The 15,699-nt window shown below is 47.2% G+C and overlaps 1 protein-coding gene across 2 annotated transcripts in view; it reads right to left on the minus strand.

Annotated features, from left to right (window-relative positions):
- LOC128692945 (pituitary homeobox x) overlaps positions 1–15,448 on the minus strand; it is a 107,084-nt gene extending 91,636 nt beyond the window's left edge. For both annotated transcript variants that reach the window (XM_070092039.1, XM_070092038.1), the window contains exon 1: positions 14,760–15,448. In XM_070092039.1, the coding sequence (XP_069948140.1) occupies positions 14,760–14,985 (226 nt within the window). In that variant the 5' untranslated portion in view covers positions 14,986–15,448. The remainder of the gene's footprint in view (positions 1–14,759) is intronic.
- Positions 15,449–15,699: the final 251 nt, after the last annotated feature.

Genomic DNA, 15,699 nt, shown 5'->3' on the forward strand with positions numbered 1-15,699 from the left:
TGAATTTAAAAATGCTAGGCTGCAGTATTTCTCTCTTTTTTTTTTAATTTCCATTTTAATTTCCATTGTATTCTTTTCAAAATTCTCTACGATCCTCCCCAAATTTTTTTGTTTTGTTTTAATTTTCATTGTATTTTTAAAATTCTCTACGATCCTCCCCCAAAAAAAAGATTTTTGTGTTTTTAAGATCCTGGTTTGATAAAAACATTTTATGAAACTGACAAATTGACAAGTGCGAAGTCTGAATTCAATACAAAATACTTCCAGTTATTAAGATACACCATCAGTTAAGTTTGAAGCCTACCGGAAGAGTCATTCTCTAGTTAGTACATGGAAACCAACTTACTTAATAAAATTGGCACTTTAAAATTTACCTACGTCAGAGTGAATGAAAGTTTTTCTTCTCAAAACAAAAAAAAAAAAGGGAATCCATCAACAGTGGAATTCTGTGAAGCCTATCAGAAAAAGACATTCTCCAGTAATTACTCTGAACCCCACCAATTCCAACCTTTTCGAACACTTCCTTAAAATTTTACTACGTCTAGTGTGTGTCATCTTGTTGGTAGTGTCTTAAGGAATGTATCAGCGTTAATAATATTGTGAAGGCGGCGAGGCTTGCTTTATTTATTGAATAGCAATCAATAATGCTACTATTTAATTAAATAACATTGGCACACTGGGACTTATGCCATGCATGACCCTCGTGGGTTTAGCGCTTAGTTATGATAATAATGGGACTTATTTCTACAAGTACATGATACAACTTATACAGACCATAACTGATATCAGTGATATACTATATAGAAAGACCCTGGTTATACAGAGCATTTCGGTAATCTAATAATGATCTTTATTTCTACAAATACGTGATACAACTTGTTGTACAATGTTAAAAACTAATATTGTGCACGGACAGACTTGCCCTCACACCAGCTTATTGACTACTACTGCCCTGGCCCTAAGATGCCTCACCATTAAACACTGAAGCTCTTCAGAAGAAGTGAACTCATATCATTTTGCTTTAGAAAGACACGTAAGCAAACACTAGGATATATTTTATTAGAAAACGTTTCTGTCCTTGGACCTTGATCACTTCTGATCAAAATCTCAAGATCAAAATCTCAAAGGTTTTTCTAATAAATACATCCTAGTGTTTGCTTACGTTTCTTTCTAAACCAGTTTGTCGGTACGTGTTACCAAATAATATTAGTGATTCAACGGGAATCAGAATTTCACACTATTGTACACACACAATTGTCAGACATGATCCTGCACACTCTGAGAGGACCTTGTTGTAAATAACATCCTGGGCAGATAGTGTAAGTTCATTTTGACACAAGTACACATAATTATTACAATTATCATAGTGTAAATTACCTAGAATAACCCGAAAATGCCAAAGTGACTTATTTCCATCGGGTTCTTGAGTGGATGGTGGGGAGAGAACTTTGAGCGGAGGGTGGGGGGAGAGAACTTTCTGTTACAGTATCCTGGTCTCATCTGACAGGAGGAAGAGGCAAGCTAGACTGTGCTTAGTCCTCTGAGTGTACACCATAAACTCCTCTGTTGTCTGCTTTTTCTTAAATATTGAAGTGTACATGTATTTTCTCTCTCTCTCTCTCTCTCTCTCTCTCTCTCTCTCTCTCTCTCTCTCTCTCTCTCTCTCTCTCTCTCTCTCTCTCTCTCTCTCTCTCTCTCCCCTCCTTTTCCCCATCACATTGTCATTCATATTTTCCGGGCTGGCGCGTTGAGAGAGGGGTTGTGCTCGATCTATGGTTAGCGACCCCTCAGGTAATGTGCCATGAAGACTTCCCCTCTGTGTCGCCTACCACAGGGTGTCACAGGGGAGCCACAGGGGTGTCACAGGGGACTATACGGATACCAAGGAGAGAAAGGGTGCGTGTAAGTACTTGTGTTTAAGTGTGTGTGCCCTATGTGTAGTTCTTGGGGTCGATTCTCAGCTCCTGGCCCCCGTCGCTTTCCTCACCGTTACTGGGTTCTCTCCTGACTACGAGAGTCTCTTCTACCCCACTCCAGGGCGGTCTACGACCCTGGTCTGTTGGGTAGTGTCGTACCATCTCCTGAAACTGTGTATGTAGTTTACCTCCACCACAGATTTCGTAGTATCTCAGTGACTTGTCTTGTGTTTTAGCTGCCGTCTATGTCTCTCCCTCTTTCCCCACGCCGAGCATTAAGTGTCCTTATGCTTGCTTTTCAAACACCTGTGTATCTTCTACGTTGTGATCATGTCTCCCTGGTCCTCTCTCAAAGTTCAGTTCTTTGAGCTCTGGCACCAGGTGTATACTTCATGGGCCAGGTGTATACTGCGTGGGCCAGGTATATACTGCGTGGACCAGGTGTATACTTCATGGACTAGGTGTATATTTCATGGACCAGGTGTATATTTCATAAACCAGATGTATACTGCATGAACCAGGTATATGCTTCATGGACCAGGTGTATATTTCATGGACCAGGTGTATATTTCATAAACCAGGTGTATACTTCATGGACCAGGTATATGCTTTATAGACCAGGTGTATACTTCATGGACCAGGTGTATACTTCATGGACAAAGTGTATATTTCATGAACCAGGTGTATACTTCATGGACCAGGTATATGCTTTATAGACCAGGTGTATACTTCATGGACCATGTATATACTGCATGAACCAGGTATATACTTCATGGACCAGGTGTATAGTTCACGGACCAGGTGTATACTGGATAGACCAGGTGTATACTGGATAGACCAGGTGTATACTGCATAGACCAGGTGTATACTTCATAGACCAGGTGTATACTGCATAGACCAGGTGTATACTGCATAGACCAGGTGTATACTGCATAGACCAGGTGTATACTGCATGGACCAGGTATATACTTCATGGACCAGGTGTATAGTTCATGGACCAGGTGTATACTGCATAGACCAGGTGTATACTGCATAGACCAGGTGTATACTGCATAGACCAGGTGTATACTGCATGGACCAGGTATATACTTCATGGACCAGGTGTATACTTCATGGACAAGGTGTATACTGCTTAGACCAGGTGTATACTGCATGGACCAGGTATATACTTCATGGACCAGGTGTATACTGCATAGACCAGGTGTATACTGCATGGACCAGGTATATACTTCATGGACCAGGTGTATACTTCATGGACCAGGTGTATAGTTCATGGACCAGGTGTATAGTTCATGGACCAGGTATATACTTCATAGACCAGGTGTATACTGCATGGACCAGGTGTATACTACATAGACCAGGTGTATACTGCATAGACCAGGTGTATACTGCATAGACCAGGTGTATACTGCATAGACCAGGTGTATACTGCATAGACCAGGTGTATACTGCATGGACCAGGTGTATACTTCATAGACCAGGTGTATACTGCATGAGCCAGGTGTATACTGCACGAACCAGGTGTATACTGCATGAACCAGGTGTATACTGCATAGACCAGGTGTATACTGCATGGACCAGGTATATACTTCATGGACCAGGTGTATACTGCATAGACCAGGTGTATACTGCATAGACAAGGTGTATACTGCATAGACCAGGTGTATACTGCATGGACCAGGTATATACTTCATGGACCAGGTGTATAGTTCATGGACCAGGTGTATACTGCATAGCCAGGTGTATACTGCATGGACCAGGTATATACTGCATAGCCAGGTGTATACTGCATGGACCAGGTATATACTTCATAGACCAGGTGTATACTGCATAGACCAGGTGTATATACTTCATGAGCCAGATGCATGCTCCACGCTGGTGCTGTGTACGTATTGCGTATATATGTGCACGCGCGTATAGAAGCGTGTGTATGTCTGTGCATACAGTCCCAGCTGAATAGACAATAGATAAACACTTGGTGTTGTCTTCCAGCGCTTGGACTCGATTCTTATCTTCTCTTTTATTATTATTATTATTATTATTATTATTATTATTATTATTATTATTATTATTATTATTATTGTTGTTGTGTTAACCCATATATGGTTCCAAGGTTTTTATAATAATAATAATGCAAAAAAAAAATATCAAAATTTACAGTTAATAACAAGGCCAAAATTTCGGGACCAAGTTTTGACGAACAATTTTTGGCGATTGTCAAATGATTTCCCAAATGTTCTTTTTTTTCTCCCCTTCTCTCTCTCTCTCTCTCTCTCTCTCTCTCTCTCTCTCTCTCTCTCTCTCTCTCTCTCTCTCTCTCTCTCTCTCTGTTGCTGTAAATTCGAAAATGGCGAAGCCGAGATCCATCATGATTAATAACTTTGTTATGACCGGCTTGTTTATGACCCTCGGCTGATGGCGTTGATGGCTGCTGACTGGCCGCTCCTGCGGGTTTACCGCTGCCGTTTGGAGTACTAATAACAACAATACTGATAATAATTAAAGTAACAATAATAAGGGTTGTCCACGTTATGTTTGTTGAGAGTTATTAAGGTTGTAACCCGCGCGCGCGCGCGTGTGTGTGTGTGTGTGTGTGTGTGTGTGTGTGTGTGTGTGTGTGTGTGTGTGTGTGTGTGTGTGTGTGTGTGTGTGTGTACTCACCTAGTTGAGGTTGCGGGGGTCGAGTCCGAGCTCCTGGCCCCGCCTCTTCACTGATCGCTACTAGGTCACTCTCCCTGAGCCGTGAGCTTTATCATACCTCTGCTTAAAGCTATGTATGGATCCTGCCTCCACTACATCGCCTCCCAAACTATTCCACTTCCTGACTACTCTGTGGCTGAAGAAATACTTCCTAACATCCCTGTGATTCATCTGTGTCTTCAGCTTCCAACTGTGTCCCCTTGTTACTGTGTCCAATCTCTGGAACATCCTGTCTTTGTCCACCTTGTCAATTCCTCTCAGTATTTTGTATGTCGTTATCATGTCCCCCCTATCTCTCCTGTCCTCCAGTGTCATCAGGTTGATTTTCGTTAACCTCTCCTCGTAGGACATACCCCTTAGCTCTGGGACTAGTCTTGTTGCAAACCTTTGCACTTTCTCTAGTTTCTTTATGTGCTTGGCTAGGTGTGGGTTCCAAACTGGTGCCGCATACTCCAATATGGGCCTAACGTACACGGTGTACAGGGTCCTGAACGATTCCTTATTAAGATGTCGGAATGCTGTTCTGAGGTTTGCTAGGCGCCCATATGCTGCAGCAGTTATTTGGTTGATGTACGCTTCAGGAGATGTGCCTGGTGTTATACTCACCCCAAGATCTTTTTCCTTGAGTGAGGTTTGTAGTCTCTGGCCCCGTAGACTGTACTCCGTCTGCGGTCTTCTTTGCCCTTCCCCAATCTTCATGACTTTGCACTTGGTGGGATTGAGCCAATTGCTGGACCAGGTCTGCAGCCTGTCCAGATCCCTTTGTAGTTCTGCCTGGTCTTCGATCGAATGAATTCTTCTCATCAACTTCACGTCATCTGCAAACAGGGACACCTTGGAGTCTATTCCTTCCGTCATGTCGTTCACAAATACTAGAAACAACACTGGTCCTAGGACTCACCTCTGTGGGACCCCGCTGGTCACAGGTGCCCACTCTGACACCTCGCCACGTACCATGACTCGCTGCTGTCTTCCTGACAAGTAGTCCCTGATCCATTGTAGTGCCTTCCCTGTTATCCCTGCTTGGTCCTCCAGTTTTTGCACTAATCTCTTGTGTGGAACTATGTCAAACGCCTTCTTGCAGTCCAAGAAAATGCAATCCACCCACCCCTCTCTCTCTTGTCTTACTGCTGTCACCATATCATAGAACTCCATTAGGTTTGTGACACAGGATTTCCCGTCCCTGAAACCATGTTGGCTGCTGTTGATGAGATCATTCCTTTCTAGGTGTTCCACCACTCTTCTCCTGATAATCTTCTCCATGATTTTGCATACTATACATGTCAGTGACCCTGGTCTGTAGTTTAGTGCTTCATGTCTGTCTCCTTTTTTTAAAGATTGGGACTACATTTGCTGTATTCCATGCCTCAGGCAATCTCCCTGTTTCGATAGATGTATTGAATATTGTTGTTAGGGATACACATAGCGCCTCTGCTCCCTCTCTCAGGACCCATGGGGAGATGTTATCCGGCCCCATTGACTTTGAGGTATCTAGCTCACTCAGAAGCCTCTTCACTTCTTCCTCGGTTGTGTGTAGTGTGTCCAGCACTTGGTGGTGTGCCCCACCTCTCCGTCTTTCTGGAACCCCTTCTGTCTCCTCTGTGTGTGTGTGTGTGTTCAGTCATTAGGGCTGTTGTTCACTTGTACACTGATGTTCAGAATGCTTCAGTGTATGTGCATGAGTATGTACAGAGGTACACACACACACACACACACACACACACAATTGGAAGTTGAAGACACAAATGAGTCAGAGAGATAGTAGGAAGTATTTCTTCAGTCATAGAGTTGTAAGGCAGTGGAATAGCCTAGAAAATGACGTAGTGGAGGCAGGAACCATACACAGTTTTAAGACGAGGTTTGATAAAGCTCATGGAGCGGGGAGAGAGAGGGCCTAGTAGCAACCGGTGAAGAGGCGGGGCCAGGAGCTAGGACTCGACCCCTGCAACCACAAATAGGTGAGTACACACACACACACACACACACACACACACACACACACATACACACACACACACACACACACACACACACACACACACACACACACACACACACACACACACACACACGTGTGTATGGAAACTAGGAGATACACATCTCGCCGCATGTACAGTGATACATTTTGGTGTATATAACTGAGAAATGTACACCTTTCTGTGTGTATATATAGATGCACACATTTCTTTGTATATACACTGAGGCATGCATCTCGATGTATATACACTGAGAGACACGCATCTCGGTATATATAAATTGAGAGACGCATCTTGGTGCATATACATAGATATACACACATCTCGGTATATATAAACTGAAAGAAAGGTTTCCGTGCACATACACTAAGATACACACATTGTGTGTATATATGCACTAAGAGATATCCAACTTTCTATGCAAAACAAGCCACTGGAGGATGGAAAGAACTATAGGTCTCTCACACTGTCAGCAGCGCTTCGTCAGGAGCTGTACAATGTAGCAAGAGGTTGCTTTATGTAGACGGAGTGGAGGAAATCCTCAGTGGTAGGCAGGCGGTGTAGCCAGTGCCATTTCCCGTCTCCAGAAGCCCAGAACAGCATCATATGTTGCCTGCACCTCTCTCTTCCCTCCCTCCTGACGTGGTACAGGTGGGCATCAATAACTGTAAGATACATCAGCATGCTAACTCTACACAGGTAGATTCTTGAGTGATCTTGACTCCAAAACGACACTTGGCGTGGTCCCACAGCTGTAAACTTTGCGTGACTCCTGAAGGCGCTGGTTGCGCTGCCTACCTACCACTGTGTATTTTCCACTCCCATGTACCTATTGTACAGCTCCTGACGAAGTGCTGGTGACATTGCGAGAGGCCTAGAGTCACTGCTTTTCATCTCCTGGTGGCTTAGTTTGTCTCCTTTTGATTGCTGGCTTGAAAAATACACACGTATCAGTGTATATACACTAATACACACATCTCGGTGTGCATACACTGTAATTCACGGTGTATATACACTAATACATAGTGTATGTACACTGTAATACACATCTCGGTGCATATATACTGTAATACACATCTCGGTGTATATACACGGTAATACACATCTCGGTATATATACATTGTAATACAAACATCTCGGTATATATACACTGTAATACACACGTCTCCGCACGTTAAGCTGGATCCAGTGGTATTAATCTTGGATAGGGCTGTATGAAGCTTAGATCCAGTTGTATTATGCTTGAATCTAGTTGTATTGAACTTCTTAGATCCAGTTGTATTACTTATATACAATTGTATTAAGCTTGGATCTAGGTGTATAACGCTTGGATACAGCCGAGGTTATGAGCGTGTTGTATTTGAGATTTATTCACGAAATAGACAAGGAATACAGAATAGTGTATATAGAATTGTTTGCTGTAATATGTGCATTGTTGTATCGATTTTTGAGTTGTTCTCTCTCTCTCTCTCTCTCTCTCTCTCTCTCTCTCTCTCTCTCTCTCTCTCTCTCTCTCTCTCTCTCTCTCTCTCTCTCTCTCTCTCTCTCTCTCTCTCTGTGTAAAGCGGGCGGTCAAAGGCGCCGATATAGCGGCCGACGGCAGCGGCGGTAGCGGCGGCATTTGCATCAGCGGCGGGTGGCACAAACTGTGGCACAGGATAGTATTAGCGGCATCAGGCGGCACAAAGGCGTCGGGGCACACACAAGTGACGGGAATAACGTTGTGGGACATACGCACGTGTTACACAACGTTACTCCCGTCACGTGTGTCACACAACGTTACTACCGTCACACGTGTCACAACGTTACTACCGTCACACGTGTGCTACACAGCCTTACTACCGTCAGACGTGTCACACAACGTTACTACCGTCACACGTGTGTCACACAACGTTACTTCCGTCACACGTGTGTCACACAACGTTACTTCCGTCACACGTGTCACACAACGTTACTACCGTCACACGTGTCACACGACGTTTCTTCCGTCACACGTGTGTCACACAACGTTACTTCCGTCATACGTGTGTTAACGTTACTACCTTCACACGTGTATTACACAACGTTACGATCGTCACAGGTGCGTTACACAACGTTACCTCCGTCACACTTGTCACACAACGTAACTCCCGTCACACGTGTCACAACGTTACTCCCGTTACACGTGTCACACAACGTTACTCCCGTCACGTGTGTCACACAACGTTACTCCCGTCACACGTGTCACGCAACGTTACTCCCGTCACACGTGTGTCACACAACGTTACTCCCGTCACATGTGTCACACAACGTTACTCCCGTCACATGTGTCACACAACGTTACTCCCGTCACACGTCACACAACGTTACTCCCGTCGCACGTGTGTCACACAACGTTACTCCCGTCACACGTGTCTCACAACGTTACTCCCGTCACACGTGTCACACAACGTTACTCCCGTCACACGTGTATCACACAACGTTACTCCCGTCACACGTGTCACACAACGTTACTCCCGTCACACGTGTGTAACACAACGTTACTCCCGTCACACGTGTGTAACACAACGTTACTCCCGTCACACGTGTGCCACACAACGTTACTCCCGTCACACGTGTGTCACACAACGTTACTCCCGTCACACGTGTGTCACTCGTTACTCCCGTCACACGTGTCACACAACGTTACTCCCGTCACACGTTGCTCCCGTCACACGTGTGTCACACAACGTTACTCCCGTCACACGTGTCACACAACGTTACTCCCGTCACACGTGTCACACAACGTTACTAAAGTCACTTATTTGGATGACGTCACTTAAGTGACGTCATCCAAATATAACAATAATAAAAGTAATTATAGTAACTCAAATTTCTTACATTATTATTATTATTATTATTATTATTATTATTATTATTATTATTATTATTATTGTTGTTGTTGTTGTTGTTGTTGTTGGATCTATCTACCACTGTAATTATCTACCCTAGAAATTATCTTCGACTAGTGTGTGGGTGGCTATACATCATGGGTGGCGAGCATGTGGGCGTGTTGTGCAGTCATGGGCGGGGTGGGTGAGTGGGCGGCCATGGAGACCAGCTTGTGGGCGTGTTGTGCAGTCATGGGCGGGGTGGGTGAGTGGGCGGCCATGGAGACCAGCTTGTGGGCGTGTTGTGCAGTCATGGGTGGGGTGGGTGAGTGGGCGGCCATGGAGACCAGCTTGTGGGCGTGTTGTGCAGTCATGGGCGGGGTGGGTGAGTGGGCGGCCATGGAGACCAGCTTGTGGGCGTGTTGTGCAGTCATGGGCGGGGTGGGTGAGTGGGCGGCCATGGAGACCAGCTTGTGGGCGTGTTGTGCAGTCATGGGCGGGGTGGGTGAGTGGGCGGCCATGGAAACCAGCTTGTGGGCGTGTTGTGCAGTCATGGGCGGGGTGGGTGAGTGGGCGGCCATGGAGACCAGCTTGTGGGCGTGTTGTGCAGTCATGGGCGGGGTGGGTGAGTGGGCGGCCATGGAGACCAGCTTGTGGGCGTGTTGTGAAGCCATGGGCGGGGTGGGTGAATGGGCGGAGTCATGGGTGCATCATGGGTCACGGAGTATTCAGTTCACAGTATAATGACGGAGGATCGAGTCTCCGCTCCTCCCAGACTTCAACTTGGGCGAAAAGTCGACTTGTAAGCCAGCCTCAGGCTCGATCAAGGCTCTTAAACATCATGGCTTCGCTCACCTGATGGTCGCGCAAGATACAAACCGACGAGTAAGGAGAAACTGATGTCTTGAGCACGTTTCGCCCACACTTGTAAAACATTCCTTATTTCTGTTATTGTTTCTGTCGTCATGGTAACTGTCATTAATATTATTATTATTATTATTATTATTATTATTATTATTATCTCCAGAAGGCACTAAACTAATTTTTAATATATATATATATATATATATATATATATATATATATATATATATATATATATATTCGTGCCGAATAGGTAAAACTTGCAATTTTGGCTTAATAGTAACACACTTCTTGCCGAACAAGACAAGCGAAAATTTGTGTATACAATAATTTCGTGTATGCAATCATTCTGAACCTAACGAAAAAAAAAAATCATTGTGTTCGGTTATTATTAAATTATTGTAAACTTATCTGAAATATATTTAGTTGGATGAGACTAAATTAAATTGCGCTTGTTATAATAAGGTTAGGTAAGTTTTTTAAGGTTCTTTTGGTACAAAATTATTCCTTTTTACATTAACATGAGTGAAAAAATATATCTTTAAACGTATTAGAGAAAATTTTAAACGAGTTCTTGCTAATTGACCAATTTTACCTATTCGGCACGACATATATATGAGAAATAAATAATATAAGGAAAAACGTTCTAGTTTTATTGGGAACACTTATGCACTGTGAAGATGAAAGGTATAAAATACTGACACGATGTAATAATAATAATTATAATATACTCGCCCGTCCCGGGTTGGTCCGTCTCAAACCCAACCCTACCTAACATTCTCCACCTGACTCTCCACACTGTATATACTCCTGTACTCTTTCCCTAGGCAGATCTGTTTATGACTTGATATAAAGGCCACTGTTTGGGCGAAACGTAGTCAATAAAGGCTCACTTTATACTACACTTATACACTGTCGTCTTGGCTTTCATCTTCTTATAACCATAACTCCTAAATCTTTTTCACGTTCTCTTTGACTAAGATCAACATTATTTAGATTGTAAGTTCCATAGATATTTTTATTTCCTAGGGTAGGAAACTTGCACTTGTCTGTTGAACTGCATCTGTGACTTCCGGCTACAACTCCAGGCTATCCAGGGTGTACTGGCTTCAATAATGTTCATCCAACTAGATATATTTTTGTACACCATAAGGAGGGGCACACGCCATGGGTTCGAGTCCCACTCGTTCCATGATTATTTATGTCGCTTGTTATTCCCTCAACCATGTCGTTTATGTAGATTGTGAACGACAAGGGGCCTAATACTTACCCCTGTGGAACACCACTTGTAATGGGTTCCCATTCTGTCTCATTCCTCACCATTAATACAAACTATCCATGTTGCTTATCCGTCAGCCATACCTCGACCCAGGGGATCATGTCTCCTATACCATGGACCGCTAATTTCTTAATTCCCTAAGTGGAACTTTATCACGGGCCTTTCTGAAGACCATACACACAATATCCATATTCTGTATCTTGTTCTGTCGCCTCGCATACCTTGGTGGAAGAAAGTAGATTCGCGAGGCGAGAATACCACTTTGTACCACAGTAATGAGCTTCAGTGGTCAGTTTATATCTTTCAGGGTAGCTTCAGATTGCATCGCAGTTACATAAATTTCCCCCCACAACCGAGTTTAGATTGATTGGGCTATAATTTGAAGCTAAGGACCTTTGTAAATGCGTATCGCATTTGCTGTTTTCCACTTCTCCGGCGTGATACCTGTTTGTAGTGATTTGTTGAAGAGACCAGTCGGTTGTGTACCGAGTTGCTGGTTACGTTGTTCAACAACCCTTGGGACCACCACTATCTAGGCCCCGTTGTGTGTTTGGTTTTAATCTATTGGAGAACCATGCCACTAGTGGCTGATGTGGTATAATATGGCAGATCAGCGTCACACTGAGCGGGACCAACCACCGTCACGCTAAGCAGGACGCACCAGCGTCACACAAAGCGGGATTGAGGAATATAGAGATAGTGTAATCTATGTAACATGTCAAGATAATCTTATTAATGAAAATAAGATACAAGACATATTAAGTAATTTTCCACAGGATATATATATGAGGTGCACAATAAACTAGCAACTTCGGTGGTAAAATCTAATCTACTTAGTGGGGTCAACCAGCGTCACACTCGGATCAACCAGCGTCACACTGAGCGGAAAACACAATAGCGTCACAGTGAACGTGAAACACCAGTGTCACACTGAGCGGGATACACCAGCTTCACAGAGCGGGTTACATCAGCTTTACACTGATCGGGGCCAACCAGCGTCACACTGAGCGGGCTCATCTACCGTCACACTGAGCGGAACCAACCAGCGTTGTACTGTGCGGGACACACCAGCGTCACACTGCGCGGTACACATCAGCTTCACACTGAGCGGGACACACCTGCGTCACTGAGCGGGACACCAGCGTCACACTGTGCGGGACACCAGCGTCACACTGAGCGGGACACCAGCGTCACACTGAGCGGGACACCAGCGTCATACTGTGCGGGACACACCAGGGTCACACTGTGCGGGACACACCAGCGTCACACTGCGGGACACCAGCGTCACACTGTGCGGGACAAACCAGCGTCACAATGTGCGGAACACCAGCGTCACAATGTGCGGAACACACCAGCGTCACAATGTGCGGAACACACCAGCGTCACAATGTGCGGAACACACCAGCGTCACAATGTGCGGAACACACCAGTGTCATACTGAGCGTGACACACGTACGTCAAAATGTGCGGGACAAACCAGCGTCACACTGAGCGTGACACACCTGCGTCACAAATTGCAGGACAGACTAACGTCACGCTGAGCAGGACATCAGCGTCACAATGTGCAAGACACCAGCGTCACACTGCGAGACACCGGCGTCACACTGAGCGGGACACCAGCGTCTCCGAGAAACACCATCACACTGAGCGAGACACCAGCGTCACACTGAGCGAGACACACCAGCGTCACACTGAGCGAGACACACCAGCGTCACAGTGAGCGGGACACACCAGCGTCACAGTGAGCGGGACACACCAAAGTCACACTGAGTGTGACACCAGCGTCACACTGAGCAGGACACATCAGCGTCACACTGAGCGGGACCAACCAGCGTTCCACTGCGGGATACACCCGCGTCACACTGAGCGGAACACACCAGTCACACTGAGTGCGACACCAGCGTCACACTGAGCGGGGCACATCAGCGTCACACAGCGGGACCAACCAGCGTCACACTGAGCGGGACCAACAGCGTCACACTGAGCGGGATAAGCCAGCGTCACACTGAGCGGGGCCAGCCAGCGTCACACTGAGCAGGACACACTACCATCACACTGGGCGGGACACACCAGCGTCACACTGAGCGGGGCCAGCCAGCGTCACACTGAGCGGGGCCAGCCAGCGTCACACTGGGCGGGACACACCAGCGTCACACTGAGCGGGGCCAGCCAGCGTCACACTGAGCGGGGCCAGCCAGCGTCACACTGAGCGGGGTCAACCAGCGTCACACTGACCGGGGCCAGCCAGCGTCTCACTGAGCGGGGTCAACCAGCGTCACACTGAGCGGGACCAGCCAGCGTCACACTGAGCGAGACACCAACGTCACACTGAGCGGTACACACCAGTGTCACACAGCGGGATACACCAGCGTCACGCTGAGGGGGCACACTAGCGTCACACTAAGCGGGATACACCAGCGTCACGCTGAGGGGGAGTCACAAGCGTCAGGCTGAGGTGGGACACCAGCGTCACACTTCGGGACACACCAGGGTCACGCTGAGTGGGACACACCAGCGTCACACTTCTGGACACCAGCGTCACGCTGAGGGAGACACCAGCGTCACACTGAGCGGGATACACCAGCGTCACGCTGAGGAGGGACACCAGCGTCACATTTCGGGACACACCAGGGTCACGCTGAGTGGGACACACCAGCGTCACACTTCTGGACACAGCAGCGTCACGCTGAGTGGGACACAGCAGCGTCACGCTGAGTGGGACACCAGCGTCACGCTGAGTGGGACACACCAGCGTCACGCTGAGTGGGACACAGCAGCGTCACGCTGAGTGGGACACACCAGCGTCACGCTGAGTGGGACACAGCAGCGTCACGCTGAGTGGGAAACGGCAGCGTCACGCTGAGTGGGACACGGCAGCGTCACGCTGAATGGGATACACCAGCGTCACGCTGAATGGGATACACCAGCGTCACGCTGAATGGGATACACCAGCGTCACACTTCGGGACACACCAGCGTTACGCTGAGGGGGACACCAGCGTCACACTGAGTGGGACACACCAGCGTCACACTGAGTGGGACACACCAGCGTCACACTGAGTGGGACACACCAGCGTCACACTGAGTGGGACACACCAGCGTCACAATGAGTGGGTCGACGGTAACTTAGAATTTATTAATCTCAAATAGAATATGAAATAGACATGGGCGTTTACCTCTGGGCGTCGGATCGTGCGGGCGTGAGGCGGAGAGGACGGTCAGACGGGTGGCATTGTGCTGTGGGTGGGCGTGGGCGGCGCCGCCCGTGCCTGTGAGCGACCCAGTGCCGTCAGCGTCGCGGGCGTGGGCGTGGGCGTGCGTGGTGTCGGCGTGGGTGGCATGGTGACCGCCCGAGACCAGATCGTAGAGACCATCTGTTAGACCGCCCGTCAAGGTGTCCATTTTGTTGTGCGTATGACGGTCAGGGTGGAGTGACGGTCAGGGTGGAGTGACGGTCAGGGTGGAATGACGGTCAGGGTGGAGTGACGGTCAGGGTGGAGTGACGGTCAGTGTGGAGTGACGGTCAGTGTTCAGCTGTGCTGGGGGAGGCCAGAACAAAGAGAACACGGATGGGGGGAGGAATGGTTCTTCAGGGGGGAAGAGAACACACACTTTGGCGGCGGTAATGGCGGTGGCTGCTGCTGCGGCGGCTGCTGCGGCTGCGGCTGCCGCTAAGGAAGGCTCTCACCAGCACCGCCTCACAACACTAAACTGTCGACAAATGATGGCCACAGATCTGAAAGTCTGCCTTAATCCAGCTTGATACTGAGTTTTAAGAGGAATTAGAGCCCAGGCGGGGGCGGGTTTAGAGCACAGCAAGTTGATAGTGAGCGTGTGTTACCACAAGCGTTGTATCAAATAATGCAGAGCGGATAAGTCGGCAGGTTAGCACCCCGGGGCTCCCACCCGTGGGCGGGGCCGCCGCCGCCGCCACAACCTCTGCCCACCAATGGCAACCCCACCCTGACACCCGCTCCACCAATAGCAACGCCGGGGATCCCGGCCAATCAGGGCCTCGCTTCCCGAGGGAGGGGCTACGGCACTAAATGACGTTTGGGGAAATTGTTTATCTGCGTCTTTGTTCTAAACTTGTATTTTGACAATAAATTGATAGTC

Source organism: Cherax quadricarinatus, chromosome 38 (assembly GCF_038502225.1).
Source record: "Cherax quadricarinatus isolate ZL_2023a chromosome 38, ASM3850222v1, whole genome shotgun sequence".
Classification (NCBI taxonomy): domain Eukaryota; kingdom Metazoa; phylum Arthropoda; class Malacostraca; order Decapoda; family Parastacidae; genus Cherax; species Cherax quadricarinatus.